This window comes from Ictidomys tridecemlineatus, chromosome 1 (assembly GCF_052094955.1).
Source record: "Ictidomys tridecemlineatus isolate mIctTri1 chromosome 1, mIctTri1.hap1, whole genome shotgun sequence".
Classification (NCBI taxonomy): Eukaryota; Metazoa; Chordata; class Mammalia; order Rodentia; family Sciuridae; genus Ictidomys; species Ictidomys tridecemlineatus.
In genome coordinates this window covers 155,250,799-155,272,220 of record NC_135477.1, presented here as the reverse complement: position 1 = coordinate 155,272,220, position 21,422 = coordinate 155,250,799, and the positions used below count along the sequence as shown (strand labels likewise).

General features: G+C 35.4%; 2 protein-coding genes and 1 pseudogene across 2 annotated transcripts in view; all 3 read left to right on the top strand.

Annotated features, from left to right (window-relative positions):
• The window catches only part of LOC144377873 (olfactory receptor 2Y1), an 82,333-nt gene that overhangs the window by 14,944 nt on the left and 45,967 nt on the right, over nucleotides 1–21,422 (top strand). The window lies entirely within an intron of this gene.
• LOC101959492 (olfactory receptor 2Y1) lies at nucleotides 11,297–13,708 on the top strand. The gene is given in 1 exon segment (XM_005340890.3): nucleotides 11,297–13,708. A coding segment is annotated over 1 exon segment (939 nt). The 5' UTR covers nucleotides 11,297–11,485; the 3' UTR covers nucleotides 12,425–13,708.
• Nucleotides 15,567–16,870, top strand: LOC144377837 (large ribosomal subunit protein uL3m pseudogene; annotated as a pseudogene).

Below are 21,422 nucleotides of genomic sequence, written 5' to 3'. Positions count from 1 at the left end.
AGAGATTTTGATATGTTGTATTGGTGTTTTCATTATCTCTTAGTACTTTTTTATTTCCTCCCTAATTCCTACTACTATCCATTCATCGTTCAATAGTATGTTATTTAGTCTCCAGGTGAAGTACTTTTTAATTTTATCATTGATTATTAGTTTTACTCTATAATGATATGAAAGAATACAGGTGTGTGTGTGTGTGTGTGTGTGTGTGTGTGTGTGTGTGTGTGTGTGTGTGTGTATTTGCTGAGAGTCACTTTGTGGCATAACATTTGGTCTATTTTAGAGAAGGATCCATGTGCTGCTGAGAAAAAAAGTGTATTCACTCATGGATAGATGAAATAGTCTATATATGTTCATTAATTCTAAATTATTGATTCTATTATTTAGTTTTATAGTTTCTTTGTTTAGCTTTTGTTTGAAGGATCTATCCAGTAGTGAGAGAGGAGTGATAAAGTCACCCAGAATTATTGTATTGTAATCTATTTGATTCTTGAAATTGAGAAGTGTTTGTTTAATGTACATAGATGTTCCCTTGTTTGGAGCATATATATTTAAGATTGTTATGTCTTGTTGACAGTATAGAAAACCTTTCTTTGTCCCTTCTGATTAACTTTGGCTTGAAGTCCACTTTATCTGATGTGTGGATTGAAACCTCTGCTTGTTTATGCAATCCATGTGAGTGTTATGTTTTTTCCCACCCTTTCACCTTCAGTCTGTGGATGTCTTTTCTTAAGAAGTGAGTCTCTTGAAGATAGAAAATTGTTGGATCTTTTTAAAAAATCCAATCTACCAGTCTATGTCTTTTGATTAATGAGGTTAGACCATTAACATTCAGGTTATTATTGAGATATGATTTATATTCCTGGTCATTTGGGTTTATTTTTGGATTTTAACTTGACTTGGTTTCACCTTTGATTGATTTCTCTTTGATGTGGTCCTCCCTTTGGTAGTTTTTTTTCATTTCCTCCTCATGTATAACAGTTTTGGTAGTATGGCCATTTTGGCAATATTAATTTTGCCTATCCAAGATTATTAGAAATCTTTCCATCTTCTAAGGTCTTCTTCAATTTCTTTCTGGTGGCTCTGGCTATAGTTTCAATTTCTCTCTGATTTAACATTGCTGAGAATGTTCTATAGTGCAGGCTTTCTAGTTGTGAATTCTTTTAACTTTTGTTTATCATGGGAGGTTTGAATTTCATCTTCAAATCTGAAGCTTAGTTTAGCTGGATATAAAATTCTTGGTTGGCATCCATTTTCTTTCAAAGCTAGATATATACTATTCCAGGACCTCCTGGTGTTGAGGGTCTGAATTGAGAAAACAGCTGAGATCTGAATTGGTTTTCTCCATATATAATTTAACTTTTTTCTCTTGCAAACTTTAAAATTCTATCCTTATTCTGTGTGTTGGTCATTATCATTATAATGTGGCTTGCTTTGGGCCTGCTGTAAAATTTTGTATTTTGGGGATTTTGTAAGACTCTCATAATTGATTTTCTATTTTATTATTTAGATTTGGGAAATTTTCTAATATTATGTCATTGAGAAGATTGTGCATTCCTTTGATTTTTCCACAGCTTTGTGTATTCTGATAAATCTTATTCCATGTTTCTTGGAAGTTCTGTTCATTGTTAACTAACCATCATGTCTGTACAGTTGACTTTATTTTCAAGAGTATATATTTATCTTCATTTCCTGAGGTTCTGTCTTTCAAGTGGTCTAGTCTTGGTGTCACTTTTCATTGAATTTTTAATTTGGTTTATTTTTCCTACAATTTTGAGGATTTCTGCTTGGTTCCTTTTTATAATCTCTGCCTCTTTGTTGATGTGATCTTTCACTTTCTGTATTTTCTCTATGATACCATTCTTTATTTCAAAGATCAGTTTAACTGCCTTCTAAACTCCTTCTCTGATATTTCTTCTACTATGTTGTCTATGGATTCTATTGTTGGAATAATTTCATTTTTTTGAGGTGCTTTGTTTCCTTGTCTTTTCATATTGTTTGTATGTCTTCCTACCTAGAGATATAAAGCTAAGGCAGTACAGTTTCTACCCTGTAGTCTTGTAGTGTTTCTGAAGGCTTCCATAACCTCACCTTTAAGGGAGAGACCAATATGAACAGCACTTAATGCAAAAAATATACAGCCTTAAACAAAATAGCTCCAATAGGTTTTGTAATAAACAGAAATTATGTGTTCAGTTATTATCTACAATATGAACAGTAAGTTTGCTAAAAGAGTTTACTATTTTAAATGCTGGACAAATGGGAACAGTAATGTAAGATGTGATGTTTATGAGGGAGGAGAGAAGACATAAAAATTTATAGTAAGAGTGAAGGAAGAATTAATAGAGGTTGGCTGTTAGCATGAGAGAAGTGAGAAAGAGATTCCAGGGAGACAGATAAGTGAGTGAAAAAATATATACAAATTTTGAAAAATAATACTAACAAAATACTACACACCAAAACTCTAATATACTACTTAGACATCCCATGCTTCAATAAATTGATGCATAAAAAATGTTTGGATTCAAAGGTGGTAAAGATGTGAGGGAGAGAAAAATAAAATAATAAAAATAATAATAAGAGCCAGGATTGTGGCTCAGTGGTAGAGCACTTGCCTAGCAAGCATGAGGCACTGGGTTCAATCCCCAGCACCACATAAAAAAATAAAATAAAGGTATTGTGTCCATCTACAACTAAATTTTTTTAAAAAAATAATAAAAATTTAAAAAGAAAAGTTTCAATGGAAAATTGAACAATTGCTTCCATTGTCTTTCAAAAATTTTTCTCAGCTGCCTTTCTCCACAGATGGGTGGGATTGTCTAAATTTTGATGGTAGCTCCAGTCTGGTGGGTGCTGGACTGGTTGGCTGGGTGAGCTGATAGCAAGATACCCTCACATCTTCTTCCAGTCTTCCCACCCATTGTATCTGGCCCCTTCCTTCCCTGTGCACATCAGGACTCACTGAGCTGGAGAGAGCGGAGTTCTCTATAGTTTCTTCAACCTGTGCTCCCTCTGGGGAACTTCCCCTCATCTTTAGCTTTCCACAGGCTAGCCAGGCCCAGACTGGCCCACTCAGACCTAGCTGCAATCTAACAGATTTGGGCTTCAGATTGCCCAGGTTCTACCTTGCTGCAGTCCCTAGATCTCAATGCTGTTCCAACTTGCAGAGATACCACCAGGGATGTGCTCACACAAAGGAACAACCCTGCAAAGAGGCAGCCAAATGGCAATACATTCACCAGGAAGATCTCAGTGCAGGTACCCCAACGATATATCTCCAGACCCTGGCAGGTGACCTCAAACTGAGTCGGTTACACTCCAAGATGGCAGAGGTGGCAGCAGCAAACCTGCAGGCCCCTTGTTCCTGGACTCCTTGGCTCTGGCCAGTGTCCCAAGATGGTGGTAGCTGTGTGTAACCAAGCCTGCAGGTGCCCTGACAATGAACTTCCAGGCAAAAATGGGCAGCAGGCAGCAGGCGATCCATGGGCAAACAGTGGGCGGTTGACTGGTGGAAGTCAGGAGATGGGCAATGGGCAGTCAAAAGGTGGGCAAGTGGGCAAATAATGGCCATTGGACAGCAGTCAGAGAGCAATCTCTCCAGATGGATTTGCTGTGCTCCCACAGGGCTGACGAGTGAGGTGCTGGACAAAGATCCACACTGCATCAAAGTAGAGGCCACTGAGGATTGGGGAGGAAACTGTGAAAAAAGATAGTCCACACAGCTTAGCAGACACCAGTCAGGATCTGCGCAAATTTTTAGCAGCTTGACCTCTGACTCTGGACAGTATTGCAGGCAATCTACGCAGAGTCTACACAGAGAGCCTCGGATACTGCACTGTGACCTTCACTGAACAATCTCAAAGATTCATTTTTTGAGAAGACACAACCATAGGAAAAGGACTGTTATTAAACATACATGGACACAAACACATGTGTGTGAGTGCAAGTGTACGCACACACATACATACATATTCCCCATAAAGTAAAAACTAAGCTAGATATTAGGAGGTGTTTTCATTGTGCCTAATCAATGGAAGATTAATATGCACAAAATAAAATTGATCTTACAAGTCTTGTTGAAAAGCAAAAATATACCAATAAAATAGAAAAATACATATTTAGATAATTTCAGAAGAAAATTGGGCAACATATAAAGTGAAAAAATGCTCACCCTCACTCATAATCAATGATAAACAAATTAAAATTGTCAATGAGGTACAATTACATACTTATCACATTAGTAAACATTTGAAGCTTTTTTGTGTGTTTTATTTTGTTAGGACAGAGAAGAGACAAATTCTAGCAATTCTAAGTATCTTTCAATGTTGAAGATACTTTGTATTTTTGGACTCAGATTTGACTGTGATAAATCATTTAGAAAAAACTCTTGTCCACAGACACAAGAGCAGGGTATAAAAATGCTCATTGCCATATTGTTTGAAGTGGCCAAATATTTGAAACAGCATATAGATTGTTCGTTGAATATGTGACTAAAGGGTGGTATATTAATGCCATGATTCTATGTAGCAATTAAAATGAATGAACCCCTCAACCCCCACCAAGTAGAAAACCATCTGAGGAGGCCAGTGACAGTCATTTTCACTTATGACCCATTTTTTCATATTTATCCTGTGGTTATAAATATATAGTAGAATGTGGGAAAGATTTTTACATCAGAATCAAAGGGATTTTGTTTTAATTATGGATTTCCCATTTTAGTAATTTCTTGGTCACAGCGAGTTTGTTAAATTATTCTGTTTTTTTTGGTCTACAGTTTTCCAAGGACTTTCTGTTATTATAAATGATGAAAACAGTTGCGACACCTTCTCAGGGTTCATCTTGGACAATAAAAGGAAGTTTTCCATTGGGTTTAGAGGGATCACAACACATAAAAATAAATTTGTATTAATGGTTATAGTCTATGAGTTCCATTTGACCAATGTCTTAATTAGCAATATATTTTTAAATGCAAATTTTATGAAAAGTATAAAGGTATGAAATAAAGGTTTTAGTGAAAGCATGAAGTGTTATTTTTTTCCTGTTAAAATCTCAATCAGTAAATGGGCTAAGGAACTGAACAGACACTCCACAGAAAACGAAATAGAATCAATCAACAAAAATATGGAAAACTTTTTAACATCTCTAGCAATTAGAGAAATATAAATCAAAACTACTCTAAAATTCATCTCACTCTCTTCATAAAGGCAATTATCAAGAATACAAGTAATAATAAATGTTGGTGAGGATGTGGGGAAAAAGGCACACTCATACATTGCTGGTGGAACTGCAAATTGGTGCACCCACTCTGGAAAGTAGTATGGAGATTCCTCGGAAAACTGGGAATGGAACCACAATTTGACCCAGCTATCCCAACCTTGGTTTATACCCAAAGGACTTAAAATCAGCATACTACTGTGACATAGCTGCATCAATATTTATAACAGCTCAACTCACAGTAGCTAAGCTATGGAACCAAACAAGCTGCCCTTTAACAGATGAATGGATAAAGAAAATATGGTACATATAAACAGTGTAATATTACTCAGCCTTAAAGAAGATTGAAATGATGACATTTGCAGGTAAATGGATGGAATTGGAGAATATCATGCTAAGAAAAATAAGCCAATCCCCCAAATCCAAAGGCCGAATGTTCTTTGTGATTAGTGAATGCTGATCCATATTGGGGGAAGGTATGAGAAAAATAGAGGAACTTTGATTGGGAAAAGGGGAGGGGGAGAAGGAAGGGCATATGAGGGCAGGCAAGATGGTAGAATGTGATGGACATTATTACCCTAGGTACATGTATGACTGCACATACGATGTGATGCTACATCATGTACAAACAGAGAAATGAAAAGTTGTGCTGAAATTGTGTACAAGGAATCAAAATGCCTTCTGTTGTCATATATACTTAGTTAAAATAAATAACTTAAATTTAAAAAAAAGAAATTACATTAGTTCTTGCCTAAAGTTGAGGGTGAGAAGGGCAAGAGACTGTGAATGGGCATGACTTATCATTTTGGGTTAATGGAAATATTAAAAAATGATGGATGCACAGTTCCAGGAATGTAGTAAAAATAATTGAATTTAATACTTTAAATGTGTGAACTGTATAATGGGTGGATTTTCTCTTCATAAAGATATTGAAAGTCATATATGCTACTTACAAGGAATAGAAAACTATCATTGTGTGAAGAAAATTCCATCTCTCCCCACTCGTTTTCTATATTCAACATCTTTTATCTAATAGGCAGCACAGTAAAACCATTCCCATACTTTTCTTTGTTTATATAGCCACACATTTGCACGCATGTAGATCCTCCATTCATTACAGAAATAAGACAGTGCTATCCATGCTCCCAGAGTAAAAGTGGACACTATTGCTACTCTGATTTCAAATATTTAAGGTGATGTAGGTCTCTCATTGGCTGTGGACTTTTGTGGAACCAGAGATTGCATTTTCTATGTTTATTTCAGGCAAAGAGTAAGCACCAAATAAGTACTTGTACTACTCTAACCCTAATTACCACGGAGTAAATGTCTACCACACACCAGGCACCTCACATACATTGTGTTATTAATCCATAAACACTGTTACAGAATATGCCACATTAACGTCATCTTTATGATGAGAAAACTGAAGCTCAAGCCTATCAAGAAAGCTCTTCAAAGTCATAAAGCTAGTAATAGCAGAGCCATTTCCCTGTATCACATTATGATGTTTTTAAAGCACATAGAAAATTTTGAATCTAAATAAGATTTTTATTTATCAGAGCACTTGGCATAATGTTAATTTCTCAATAAGGAATTGTAGTTTGAGCTAATAAATGAATTCATTTTATTTTAAAATTTGTTGTGGATAAAAGCAGGGTATAAAGAAATAAGAAATATTAATACATAGTATAGTGTATGAGAGAAATATATAACTTCAAATTTTTGATCAAGGAAGTAAATATTTAGTTGCTAGATAAAATGAGAACATGAGCATTAGATGCAGATATAAGGGAAGAAAGACATTTGGATTGTGGTGACTGACCACGGTGGCTCCAAGTGAGACATAGAATTTTGTCTGATTGAAGATCTGATAGGATGAGGGTCAAAGTAAGGAAAGTGGGAGAAATCCAAGACTTCAGAGTCCCATGAGCAAGGGAGAAGTTGTGTTCTGGGGACAGTAGATACATCAGTTTGGTTTGGGCAGAATGTGATGAAGGGAGCAAACTGAGAATTGCAAGGCAGATCTTGAGCCAGTAAGTTGATTTTAATTGCCATATAGGGACCCAGAAGTCTCCAAGGTTGTCCTTGGTAAACAATTCTTTCTCCAATGCTTTTAAGGAGGACTTCCAATTCCCCAGGGCAGAAGTGATATACTTAGCTTTAGAGTCAGGAGGTGGTTTGATATTGCACCAGCTCCTTCCTGGAATGTGTGTGTTAGAGTGTGCCCAGGGATTGGGAGGATTCTCTTAAACCTATTATTTATGAGTATCAGCAGACTCCCCTGTTGGAGGAGAACACCATATGTAAGTATGATTTCTCCAGGACAATAGCCCTGATCCACACTCTTTACCTTAAAGATAAAGTCAGGAAAAAGGAGGTAAGTGTCCCTCTCAGCCATCTCCAGATGTTATCAGTCCTCAATGGATCTCAGAGGTCTTTGGAAACAATTGAATTGAAGCAGGTTAAATCATCAGTTTTCTTTCCTGGAACTGCCTGGATGGGCTACTTTGGCTTCACAATTAATCCAAAACTAGAAAATTTTCTATAGGTAACTAGCAATGGGTTCCATTAGATTGATTCCCTAGCTTGAGTATGTAGAGATGTTAAATTCACACAAGATATATATCACTGATAGTCTTTCTTTATCACTTTTCTATTCATCCACCTACTCATCTATACTCAGTATGTCAAAAAATAATCTTACCTGTTTCTCTTTCTCTCCAATTACCTAAACTTAGTGTAAACACATATTGTTTAAATGTAAAATGTGAGGATTAGCTTACAACCATTTGAAATCCTTTTCGGTACACAATAACTGTTATGCCAAGGTTTTCATATGGAAAGTAAATAGTAGATATATGAGCCAGGTGACAAAGGATAAAAGCATGGTCAGAGGAGTTTTTTGTTTGTTTGTTAATTTTTATAAATCAAGAAAGACTTCTTGGAGAAATAAACAACAGGAAGGAATACATCCTAGATGGAGACAATGTTCTGTGTTGGAAGTCAAAGTTAAAATGAAGAATTTGTTAATTTCAGACTTTAGATGTGAACCAAAATGACTGAACTCCAACTGTAGTTTTCTGGTCTTATACTAGAAAATGTTGGTGGGGTATTATTATTGGACATTTGATAGAGGGATCTTGTGCATCACCCTGAGGACTTGTGTGAAAGAATGGATATTGTTTTATTTGTTATGTAAGACAATGTACCTGGGTAAGAGGATGATGGAGTTTGCAGAAGAGTAGACTACAACTGACAATGCACAGAATGTTTTGGTGACTTCCTAGATTTGATAATGAGTTCAGTCTTCCACAAACTAATAAGAGTACCACACGTGAGACATATTAGAGGAAGTGAAATTCAGTTCAGATTTAAGGATGGATGATCTTGCAATAAAGGTAATTAAAAAGAGACATTGGAACTTCCTCCCTTTGCTCAGAGCATTACATTTTCTAGCTGGAATATGGCTCCATTATGAAAAGCCAATATTGTAAAATTGGCAGACTCTTATGAAGAATAGAGTATTGCATGTTGTCTAAAAAGATTGTAAACATGATTTCTGACCTCAGAAACTTTATTATTTAAATAGATTATGCACACATAGACCTATTCATACATGAATATATACACACAGACACATATAGATGAATTTTAGTAATCAGTGATCACTGATTGCTAAATTGCTAATAATATAAATTTTCATGCTCTTCTTTAGAATCCTCTTTTTTAATCCAAAAAATCAACTTAAAACACCTGTTTCTCATGCAGGATGTTTTCAGATGACTTATTGACTTCATTGTCCTTAAATTCCATATATTTTATCGAATTTTTAATCCAAATCCACTGATAAGAACTGGAAATTACTCAAAATTCTGTTTGGCCAGTATAGAAGTATAGAGTGTTAGGTATTATGCTTTTATTTAAATGTGAAATTGTAGGATAATTTGCCTACATATGTATGGCATAAAAAATAAGAGTCATTAGATACAAGTTATCTCAGCATAATATCATTTCATTCTTTTACTAGAATGATAGGTTTAGGAAATATGAGAGGAAATGGAAATTTTGAAGCTGTTACCTTCACTTGAGGAACATGGAATGAAGCAAAGCTTGCATATCATAATGCTTTTCCTCAATATTTGGAGGATTGCTATTTATTTTGTGTGCCCCTCACCCACTCATCTGCATGTCCTGGGACTCTCCTGATGAAGGCTCTATGCTGTCTAATCCCTGAGGCATTTGACCAGGGTCAAACCCTACCTACCTCAGTTATGAGATGTAGGACTAGCGATAATATGTTCGAATTTTTTTTGAGTTCATATGAGTGATAACTTTCATCTGCTCTTGAAATATGGAAGGGACTCCCAGGAGTTGTGCAGATAAGAAGAATTTTTCTCCTCCCATGACTTCTGATTGTGGGAATGAAGCAGACCTGTGGAGACAGGAATACAGTGGTGAATTAATTAACCAGGCCTGGTTTCATGGAAATGAAAGATTACTGATGGACACATGGACACTGCCAAGTGGTTAAAATGTACAAAGCACACTCTTTGTAGCTTGAGAATATAGAAAACAATTTAATTACAATCAGAAACCTGTGAAACATGTTAATTTCTCTACAACTAAGTAAATTGATGCAAAAAAGCAGATTTTTTAAAATAAAATTTTCACTGGTCAGTGATAGAATTGTCCTAAAAGGATCTGACCATGGACTTCTATGGTTATTTCACTTTACCTCAGTGCTCAGGGTGGAAAAAGGAAAAAGAAAAAGACAAAAGACAAAAACAACTTTAGAGTGTTGGTTAAGTGAACCACATATTAACACTTTATTATTATAATTCACATTTTCTTCATTTTTCCATAAAGATATCAAGGGAAACAACCAAATTCTTATTGGAATCTTGTTCTAGTGTTGATGCATTGATGATGATCTTTCAGTTTGGTAGACTTTGTAAAAAGAGAAATAAATTAATCTGGCAAGATTGTTTGTATTGAGTACAGGATAAATGTATTTTGATCACTGTTTTCTCTTTTGTGCTTCCTGATACACTTTCTTAGAATCTTTTTGGATTTTTTTAAAATCACAAGTAATATCAACTTTCACAGCAACTTCTTATGCCTATCCTACTTATCAGAGTTTATTAATGTGGATTAGCAGCTAATAAGCAAGTTTCAGAGGGGAAATGAATTTATCTTGAGATTTGAAGGAAGAGTCAAATGTTTCACTCAATAAAATTATTTAAAATAAACAAGAACAAGAGTAACATTAATTTAGAATTTCTCATATGCCAGAAGAGAAGACACCAATATTTTTTAAACTCACTCTGTTCTCTACCACCCAGGAGCTCACAGTATGGAAAGGGTGAAAGACATGTACAAGACTTTCAGTAGGTATGACAAGTGCTAAAGAGAAACTCTACAAAGAAGATTGACCTAGAGAGGAGAAAATAACTCTTCCTAGGGAGTTAAGGGATGTATTTATCAATTGCACAAAAAGGCAGAAAATATTCTGGGCATGATAACTCATCTTGAGGAACATATTTTGTTGCAAATTATTTTTTTCCCTTAAAGGAAAACACATATGTGACTTGCAGGTGGTCACCAACAGGGCTTCCATGATTGGTGTGGTGACAATATTCATGAGCAGAAGAAAGCAGATAAGCACCCAGGAGTTAAACTTGTGATCTCAGCCTGGATCTAGTTCTAGATCTTAACTTATTGAAACACTCTACTTAATAGGTCAAGAAGAGAAGCAAAGTAAAATAGAATAATAATGTCACTTTTTACACATTTGCATTTTAAAAGTAGTGCTCACATTATTAGCTGCTAATCCACATTAATAAACTCTGATAAGTAGGATAGGCATAAGAAGTTGCTGTGAAAAGTTGATATTACTTGTGATAAAAAAATCAAAAAAAGATTATAAGAAAGTGTGTCAGGTTAGGTCCTCATCTCACTGCTGTGAGGAAGGCAATACATCATCTCTACTTTCAGACCAAGAGGCATCATATCCATTATATCCTGGCTAAAGTCTGGTCACAGATAGGCAATAGCGCTGTGATTCAAACACAGATGACATCAATCATAATATAGTGATTTGGAGTCTAAAGAAAAGAGTCAGAATAGAAGACTGAACAGAAGTGAATTGAATAGCAAGGTATAAAATAAAAATATGGTTTTGGATGTATTTAGTTGTTATTGTGAAATGTTTTAACACAAGTTTCTTATAGGATCCACTGAATTTTTCTTTTGCTGTTTGTGCAGGAGCGAGGTTATGGGAAGTTTCAATGCCAGTTTTGGAGAGGGCTTCATTTTGGTGGGCTTCTCCGATTGGCCTCAACTGGAACTCATCCTTTTTGTTTTTATTTCAATTTTCTACACCCTAACTCTCATTGGCAACACCACCATCATCGCTCTCTCTTGACTGGACCCTCGACTGCACACGCCCATGTACTTCTTCCTCTGCCACCTCTCCTTCCTGGACCTCTGCTATACCACCAGCACTGTGCCCCAGCTGCTGATCAATCTCTCCAGACTTGACCGGACCATCACCTATGGAGGGTGTGTGGCCCAGCTCTTCATTGTCCTTGCCCTGGGTTCCATTGAGAGTATGCTCTTGGTGGTGATGGCCTTTGACCGCTATGCTGCTGTGTGTCGTCCACTCCACTACACAACCATTATGCACCCCCTTCTCTGCCTGACTCTGGCTATTGCTGCCTGGATGGGAGGTCTCATGAACTCTCTGATTCAGACAAGCCTCATGATGGCCATGCCTCTCTGTGGCCTCCATTACCTGAACCACTTCTTCTGTGAGATGCCTGTATTTTTGAAGCTGGCTTGTGAGGACACAGAAGGCACAGAGGCCAAGATGTTTGTGGCCCGTGCCATAATCTTGGTTTTTCCTGCAGCACTGATTGTTGGCTCCTATGCACACATTGCTCAGGCAGTGCTGAGGATCAAGTCAATGGCTGGGCGCAGAAAGGCTTTTGGGACATGTGGGTCTCACCTCCTGGTGGTTTCTCTTTTTTATGGGTCAACTATTTATACATACCTCCAACCCACAGGCAGTTACTCTGAGAGTGAAGGAAAGTTTGTTGCCCTTTTTTATACTATAATTACCCCCATGCTCAATCCTTTGATTTATACCCTAAGAAACAAGGATGTGAAGGGGGCTCTGAAAAAGATAGCAGGAAGAGGCAGAAACTCAGGGTAAAAGAGGAAAGGGACATCAATACAATTTTGTATGGTAGCTCTTCAATTATAAAACCCAATCTGTTCTTGCAAGGCAGTTGGTTAGTAGAAAGGCCTTAGGGTTTTGGTTTCTTCTGCGTTTGGAAGTGGGAAGAGAAAACATATTGAGATGCTTGCTACTTCTGGGTCTATGATCAATGTACAAAAGGGACTAAGCATTTGTATTATAATGCTTGGGAAGTGGATGCCTTGTATCCACTTGTAGGTAGTGGAGATAGGTTCTTAACAAGTCTGAGAATCAAAGTAAAATTAATTCAGAACTCCAATACCTTCCCAGCATCATGCCATATAGATCACACTGTAACCAAAGGCAAAGGACTTGGATTGAGGCCTACTCTTCTAATTAATTGTTACCCTGGACATGTCCCTTTACATCTAGGGGCCTGTTTTTAAGGTCTCTTGAAGTGGCTAGCCTTCTATAATACTTGGAGCAAGTAAGAAGATAATGATCAGAGGTAGTTCATGAAGCATACAAAATGTCACTTACTACTCAAAGAAAAAGGCAAGATCACTGGGAGGCATTATGTAAAAGGAGAAATCAGTGTCTCATTGGATGCACCTCCAGTCTCAGAAATGCTCCTCGGTGTTATAGACAACACATTTTCGTGAAAGAGAAGAGAGTAGAAAAGAAATGGGCATAAGAAAAATGAGCCAAGAGGAAGTTAAATAGAAAAGAATAAAGAATAAATTAGAGCATCACAAATCAAGAAGAAAAAGAGAATGGAGGGGGTGTGGGGAGAGAGAGAGAGAGAGAGAGAGAGAGAGAGAGAGAGAGAGAGAGAGAGAGAGAGAGAGAGAGAGAAAGAAAGATCTTTGTTCATAACCTTTAACAGTGTCCATAAATTTCACATTGAGTGAATCACCTTTTATTCCAGAACAATCATTATATTTGTTTAATATTTGGAAAACTTGTTTTGCAAATATTGTCATTAATCCTTACAACATCATTGTGAGAGTAGTAGTATTCCCTGCTTACTCATGATGAGATTAAGTTTCCAATGGTTTAAGCAATTTATACATGTTCACATGGCAAATATGGAGTGAAGCTGAGACACAGGCTTCTGAGATTCTGAAGGTAATCCACCAGTTCTATTTTCTCAGAACAAAATTGTAATGAAGGAATATTTAGATTTGAAAGAAACATTGTTGGAGGGGGTTTAATGTACTTCACTGATTCTGGTCAGTGTTCTAAACTCCTCTGATTTATTTACATTTTGGTCAGGGGCCATATTTTCCCCTTCCCAAAGGAATATATAGTTTAAGCATCATGCTATGCATTATACTACATCATCACACTTAATTCTTACAAAACAAAATATAGCTTTATCCCCTCTTCCCATTAGTTTTACTTATCAGGAGACTGACTTATTTCAAATTACCCAGACATTAAGTGGAGACTCAATATTTAAATCTCTTATTCAAAATTTTATCTGCCTAAGAATCTATATTTTTTATATTTATTAATTCAAGACACCAACCAATAATCCACATGAAATATTGTGTTTTTTCTCTGTATACTTGTGTATCAAGGTCTAAATAATTTAAACATATGTACAACCTAATAGAAGGCTTTCTTTGAACAAAAAGAACTGTATTCAATAATAATTATTTTGTGGTAATGTGTTGGTATTTTACTTAGCTTGCAGAGAATGTAGCCACTCAATTATATTAATTGGAGCATGCACCTCATAGTCAAGAAATTTTAAGAGGCCACTGATATATTGGGGCACATATAGCATGGCTTTGTTACAAATCCTATCTTATGGGAAGCAAATGTCATCTCCATGGAAATCAACACCCCTTGGGTTTTGCTGGATCTTCTCACTCTGACAATGGCTAATTGGTCATCAGGGATCATGGGTCCTCTAATCCTGACAGAACCGGTGAATGACTTCTATAGTCCCTCAATTGGCAGTCTGATGCAGGGAATTAAAGGTGATTTTCCTGCATGTAATGGAATGTGAACACATTGGCATCCATTTCCTTTGGATTTTTTAATAGTCATTCATTAATTTTCAAAATACATTTTATTATTTATATTTCAGGCTCACAGCATGATATGGGATTCACTGAGAGAGTGAAATGGTCATCATGGTGAAGCACATTAACATATGTTTCATCTCATGGGATACTCACATCTGACTTTTTTGATGACAAGAACAGATTAGATCTATTTAACAAAAGTCCCTAACAACCCAATTTTATTAACTCTATCTTCATTTTGTACATTATATCTCTGGACTTGTTTGATCTACATCTCCCCATTTCTACCCAACTCCCTGCATATGGCAACCAGTGCTTTATTTTCCATCTCTGCAAATTTGACCCTTTAAAATTTTTTTCTCCTAAAATTGAGATAGGGGCTGGAGTTGTAGCTCAGTGGTAGAGCACTTGCCTAGCATGCATGAGGCACTGGGTTCGATCCCTGGCACCACATAAAAGTAAACAAAATGAAGGTATTATGTCCATCTACAACTAAAAAATATTTTTTAAAAAGTGAGATCATGCCATATTTTCTTTCTATGTGTGGTTCACTCAGCATGTCTTCCTGGCTTATTCACACTATGTCCAATGACAGAATTGCTTTCTTTTTTTGAAGAAAGAATAATATTTCATTGTGACTACATATCACAGGTTTCTTATTCATTTGTCCATCAGTGGACACCAAGGTTGTTTCCACATCTTGGTTATGGTAAATAGTACTACAATGGACATGATGTGAGGTGGTAATTTCATGTCCCAAAAGAAGAATTGCTGGATTGTATGATAGTTCTAATTTTAATTTTCTTAGGAAACGTATAGGGGCTGGAAATTGCTACGGTACCTAGCTGCCCTGGGGCGGTATAACTGCTGCCCCAGGGCAGCTAGGAACACATGGTGCCTGAGTGTGGACGCTTTTAAAGTAGAGGCGGAGCACCCAGAGGTGTCTGGAACCGAGTCCTCCTTGGTCGCTTCATGCCAGGTTGGAGGCTGCTGGCTCAGGCCGGCGCCCAGGTGCTGGGCTGTGCAAGTGGAGGCGGCTTGGGTGCTAACCTGAGCTTGGGGTGTAGAACAAACATCTGGCTTTTTGTTAGAGGGCTCCATGGCAAGAGTAGTACTTGATGATCTGAGCATCTTTCTGAGGAAAATGCCTCATTCGTTAAGCAACTGGTCTCTGATGAAGATAAAGCCCAATTAGCAAGTAAAATGAGTCCTCTGAAAGATGAACCATGGCCTATATATCCTTAGGAACTAGATTCTTCTAGAGTTGGCCTTCTTGCTGTGAAACTGGGTGTGATGCCTCTGTGGACTAAGGAAGGTCAGAAACATGCAGTCACATTACTTCAGGTACAAGATTGCCATGTTCTAAAATATACTCCAACGGAAAACCATAATGGAAAAACCGCGGCCCTGACTGTAGGAGGAAAAACTGTATCACGTTTCCATAAACCTATATCTGTATTGAAATTTTACCGAGAACTTGGATTGCCACCAAAACAGAAAATTAAAATCTTTAATGTAACAGATAATGCTGTAATTAAACCAGGCACTCTTCTTTATGCTGCTCACTTTCGTCCAGGACAGTATGTGGATGTCACAGCCCAAACCATTGGTAAAAGTTTTCAAGGTGTCATGAAAAGATGGGGATTTAAAGGCCAGCTGCCACTCATGGTCAAAGGAAAACCCAGGTGACCTGGAGCTATTTCAACTGGTGATGTTGCCAGAGTCTGGCCTGGAACTAAAATGCCTGGACGAATGGGAAACATAGATAGGACATCGTTTGGACTGAAAGTGTGGAGAATAAACACAAAGCACAGTATAATCAATGTAAATGGCTCTGTACCTGGACATACAAATTTTTTACTAAAGGTCAGAGATTCTCATCTGCCTGCATATAAGGATTTCAGTAAAAATTTACCATTCCCTACGTATTTTCCTGATGGAGATGAAGAAGAACTACCAGAAGATTTGTATGATGAAAACGTGTTTCAGCCCACTGCACCTTCTATTACATTTGCCTAACTCATTGGACATGGCAGAATCTTACATATTCTGTGAAATTTAATGAGCTAAAGCAGTAAGATTATATACTTCTTTTTTAGTCACAACAATACTATACCTGTCATCTTTGTCAAAGGGCATAAATATATCACTTACCCCAACTGAATTTTTTTTAGAAAAATTCCCACATTAAATAAACCAGTTAAGTAGCTTGCATTTGCCAATTGACAGTTTGTATATTAGAAAAATATTTGTAATTTGTGGACTTCATTTTTTAAACTACATATTTCCTGAACTATCTTACAGTGTTTATAAATTTAACTTTCATTAAAGATTCTTCATTGTTTGTAAAGGGGTGATTGTGAAACAGAAAGCCATATGGGGACTATGATGTGACCTATTTGGATAAATAAACATTATCCTAAAATTTTTTTAAAAAGGAAATGTATAGTGGCTTCAGTGTGTATTTTCCTGATGATTACAGATACAGAGCATATTTCATATGTATTTGGACCCTTTTGATATCTTTGGAGAAATTCCTGTGCCCATTTCTAAATGGGCCCTTATTTTCTCCTATTTAATCTTTAGAGTTATTTATAAAATTCGAACATAAACTTCTTCTTAGTTACGTGTTTGCAAATATATTTTCCCAGTTGTTAGGCTGAATTTCAGTTTGTTGATTATTCTCTTTGATCTTTGTTTTTCTTATTGGTTCTTTTTGGTTATACATAACATTAAGAATCATTTTGACATAATTATAAAAGCATGGTACTTTGGTTCAGTCCCCATTACATCCCATTTCCCTTCCGCTCCCTCCTCTGTTCCCTTCCCTCTATTATATTGACCTTTCTGCTATTTACTTAGGAGTTTTTAAAATTAGTGTCTTAAGGGTATAAAAGATGGTAAAATGCACTGTGGTATATTCACACATCCATATAGGAAAGTTAGGTCAGATTCATTTCACTGTCTTTCCCTATTACACTCTTCCTTCCTTCCCTACATTCTTCTCCATCTACTCCACTGATCTTTCCTCTATTTTTTATTCTCTGCTCTTTATTTGTATTATCTTCTACATATCAGTGAAAACATTGGACTTTTGGTTTATTTCACTTGGCATGATAATCTCCAGTTCCATCCATTTGACAATATTAATTCTGCCTTTTTAAGAACATGGGAAATCATTTTATCTTCTAGGGTCTTCTTTATTTCTGTCTTTAGTTTTGTCTAGTTTTCACTATAGATGTCCTTCATCTCTATTTTTAGATTGATTCATGAGTACTTTTTTTTTTGCACATGTTGAATTATTTTATTAAATATTCATCAAATAAAGAAAATATATTTCTATAACTAGAAGAATTTTAACTGTGTTATAATAATGAGTTTTATTCTGACAAAATTCTGCTTAACATTGTGAGATAAAAACAATGTTGTGTTTTTTGAACACATATTGACTCTGAAACTAAAGAATACTCTTATAAAACTAGAAAGCTTGTTGTAAAAACTGTTATGGTAACTGGAAAAAAAAAACAGAACTATCTTTGGAAACTAAAATAAGATGTACAAAATGTCAAAGTTTAGGGACATGCATCACAAAGCTTAGTTTTTTAAAAAATAAGATACAAAAAGAGCTGGTTATATTTCAAATAAAAAAGCCCCATATGTATCCAATTTGAATTTGCTAAACTAATACAGTTGCTTTATTTAATGTTATGAATACATTAACAGTTTAATGTTTATTGGTTTATGAATGTTAAAAATGAAATGAAACTTGTAAAGAAACATTTTATGTGAAAACAGCATTACAAAATTGTGATCTGATAGTAGAGGAAGACTGTGGAAGCTTATACTATTGTTCTGTTAAAGGTCAACACCAAATCCCAGTTCAACTGGCTGCAGTTTAAAAATCCAACTGCTCTGTGAATATTTTGAGAATTCTGTGCACTAAGGGGAAGCATTTTTCTAGTACTGAAATCAAGGAATATTTGACAGAGCAGAATACAATCCTGTTATCCTTTCTTTAAAGAGAAAAATAAAATATTAAAAAAATTCTCTCTCTCTCTCTCTCTCTCTCTCTCTCTCTCTCTCTCTCTCCCCCCCCCCCTCACTCTCTCTTTAAAAAAAAAAAGAGAAAGTAAACACTGTTCTAATAGATATTTTCGTCCCAGGACAATAAGATACAAGTATCCTAATCTGAAAATCCAAATACAAATGCTCCAAAATCTGAAACTTTTTGAGTGTCAACATGATACCAGAAGGGCAAAATTCCACACCTGTCCCCAGTGATAAGTCAAAGCAAAATATAGGAACACTAAAAATATTTATAAAATTATCTTCAGGCTTTCTGAATAAAGGTATTTATGAAACACAGCAGAATACAACAGACACTAGTATAGCGTTGTGCATAAACGTGGATGTGTAACCAATGTGATCCTGCAATCTGTACACATGGTAAAAATAAGAATTCATACCCCATTTGAATCAAATGTATGATATATGATATGTCAAGATCATTGTAATGTTTTGAGAAACCAATAAAAAAAAGAGACGGTGACATTTATATCATCTCATATTTGTTAAATATATCCCAGATAAACTGTGTTTTAAATTGTTTTAACCATGTGTATCATTTCTCAAGCACTTCTTTCCTTTCTGGACACACACACACACACACACACACACACACACACACACACACACACACCACACAGGCATCTTTATAGTTTAGTTATTTTTATTTTATAGCAAATATAAATTTTTCATAGTCTAAGACATTGCCTCTTCATGTTTTTTTTTTTGTTGTTTATTTGTTTATCCCAGATAACTTTACACAGTAGTTTGCTTGTTGTGGACACTCATCATACAATAACTGGTTTATTAGCTTTTCTGAAGTGTCTTTCCTGAGGCAGGGAAGAGCAAAACTCTAATTCGATATTCAGCCTATTTTTAGCCTCATTTTTCATATTGAATCCCACTATTAGCAGTGCACAAAAGCCAGTGAGCAGGAAAAAGTGAAGGTGGTGGCATTTTAAGATCTATACCATGGTTCAGATGAATGCTTTCTTTTCTTAGCTCTCAGGTAGAAAAGCAAATAAATAAATGAAATGTGACAATAGAAACTAGTAGTTTAATTCATCTTAATTTTTTAAAGTCTCTTTGACCCTGGAATAATTTGGTCACTTAAAACTTCTGAACATCTTATTTCCCATCTCTAGATTTATAAAAAAGAAAGTTTTACTGATCCCTTCCAACTTCAAATTTCAGTAAATCAAAAGTTGTTCAAAATATTCTGTTTTATCTTTGAGCAAGATTGAGACATCAGGAATCAGAAAAAACACAGATCATCAGGGATTTTCAGATTCAGAAATGGAAGTTTTCATGTCAGAGAACAGACAAATACTATGACAGCATCTGAAGAATTAGGAGCCTTATATAGAGTTCACAAAATGCTGTCCAAGATGTATCTGAAACAAAACTCTTGCAGCTTGTAACCAAATTGCCTGTTGATCACTTTTTAAAAATAAATTTTCCATATTCATATCAATATTTTAGATTTTGTCATCGTATGCCATCAAGTAAACAATTAATATATTTCAATTATTTTTCAAATTTTGTTCTTAAATATAAAATCAATACAAAGTGTGATGTAGAGAAGATTTTTTTCCAAATCAAATCAATAATTTCAACAAGCTGTGAGTTGTTCATTTTAAACATTCGTAATCCATAGTTATTTTGAATTATGTGTAATAACAAAGTCTAATTTGATCATTACTTGACTTCAAAATAACTGTCTTTCAAGTTTATATTAATTTTCTTGCTATGAACTAGACATAGAATTTTATATTATATCCAAAATTCACTATGAATGCAAATTTTACTTTTCAACATTCCTTTTGTTCACAATTAGAATATGCTAAACATATTAGTGTGGATTTTACAAAGTGAAAAATAGACACATAAAAATAGTTTTAAAGTTATAGGTCAAGTTATATTAAAACAACTGATTTCCTATGGGTAGTATGACTATTGTGGTATTAAAGCTGCTGTTACTTAGAGATAAAGTGAACATATTTCACAACATACAATTTATCTTTTATATTAAATACCTGAGACCAGATTGTTTTTAGATTTGGATTTTCACAAATTTTAGAATATATATATATACACACACACACACACACACACACACAAACACACACATATAATATATTAGAGATAGAATTCAAGTCTAAACAAGTACTTTTTCTGAGGCTATTGTGAATGGGATAATTTTCCTAATTTCTCATTAAGCTGATTTTTTTTTGCATGATTGCTCTGGCTAGAGTTTTAAGGACTATGTTGAATAAAAGTGGAGAAAGTAAGTATCCCTGTCATGTTCCAATTTTTAGAGAGTGTTTTTAATTTTTCTTTGTTTAGAATGAAAAACTTTGTTGGCCTTGGATTTGTTGTATGTAGCTTCTACAATATTGAGGTATGTTTCTTCATCTTTAGTTTATCTCATGTTTTAAACATAAATTGATGCTGTATTTTGTCAAATGTTTTCTCTGCATTTAGTCAGATAATCATGTGATTCTTGTCTTTAAGTCTATTTATGGTCAATTACAATTATTGTTTTGTGTATGTTGAACTAACCTTGCATCTGTGGGATGAAACCAACTTGATCATGCTCTGCCATCTTTTTAAAGTGTTTTTGTTTGTGGTTTGCCAATATTTTATTAAGAATTTTTGCATCTATGTTCATCAAGGATGTTGATCTGAAGTTTTCTTTCTCTGACATATCTTTGGTTTTGGTTTTTGTCTAGCTTCATAGAATGAGTTTGGCAGTGTTTCCTCTTTTGTATTTCATGCAGTAATTTCAGGAGAATTGGTATTAGGTCATCTTTAAAGGCCTGGTAGAATTCTGCTGAGAATCTATGCAGTCCTGGGATTTTCTTAGTTGGAAGATTTTTGAAGGTTGCTAAAATTTCCTTACTTGAAATTGG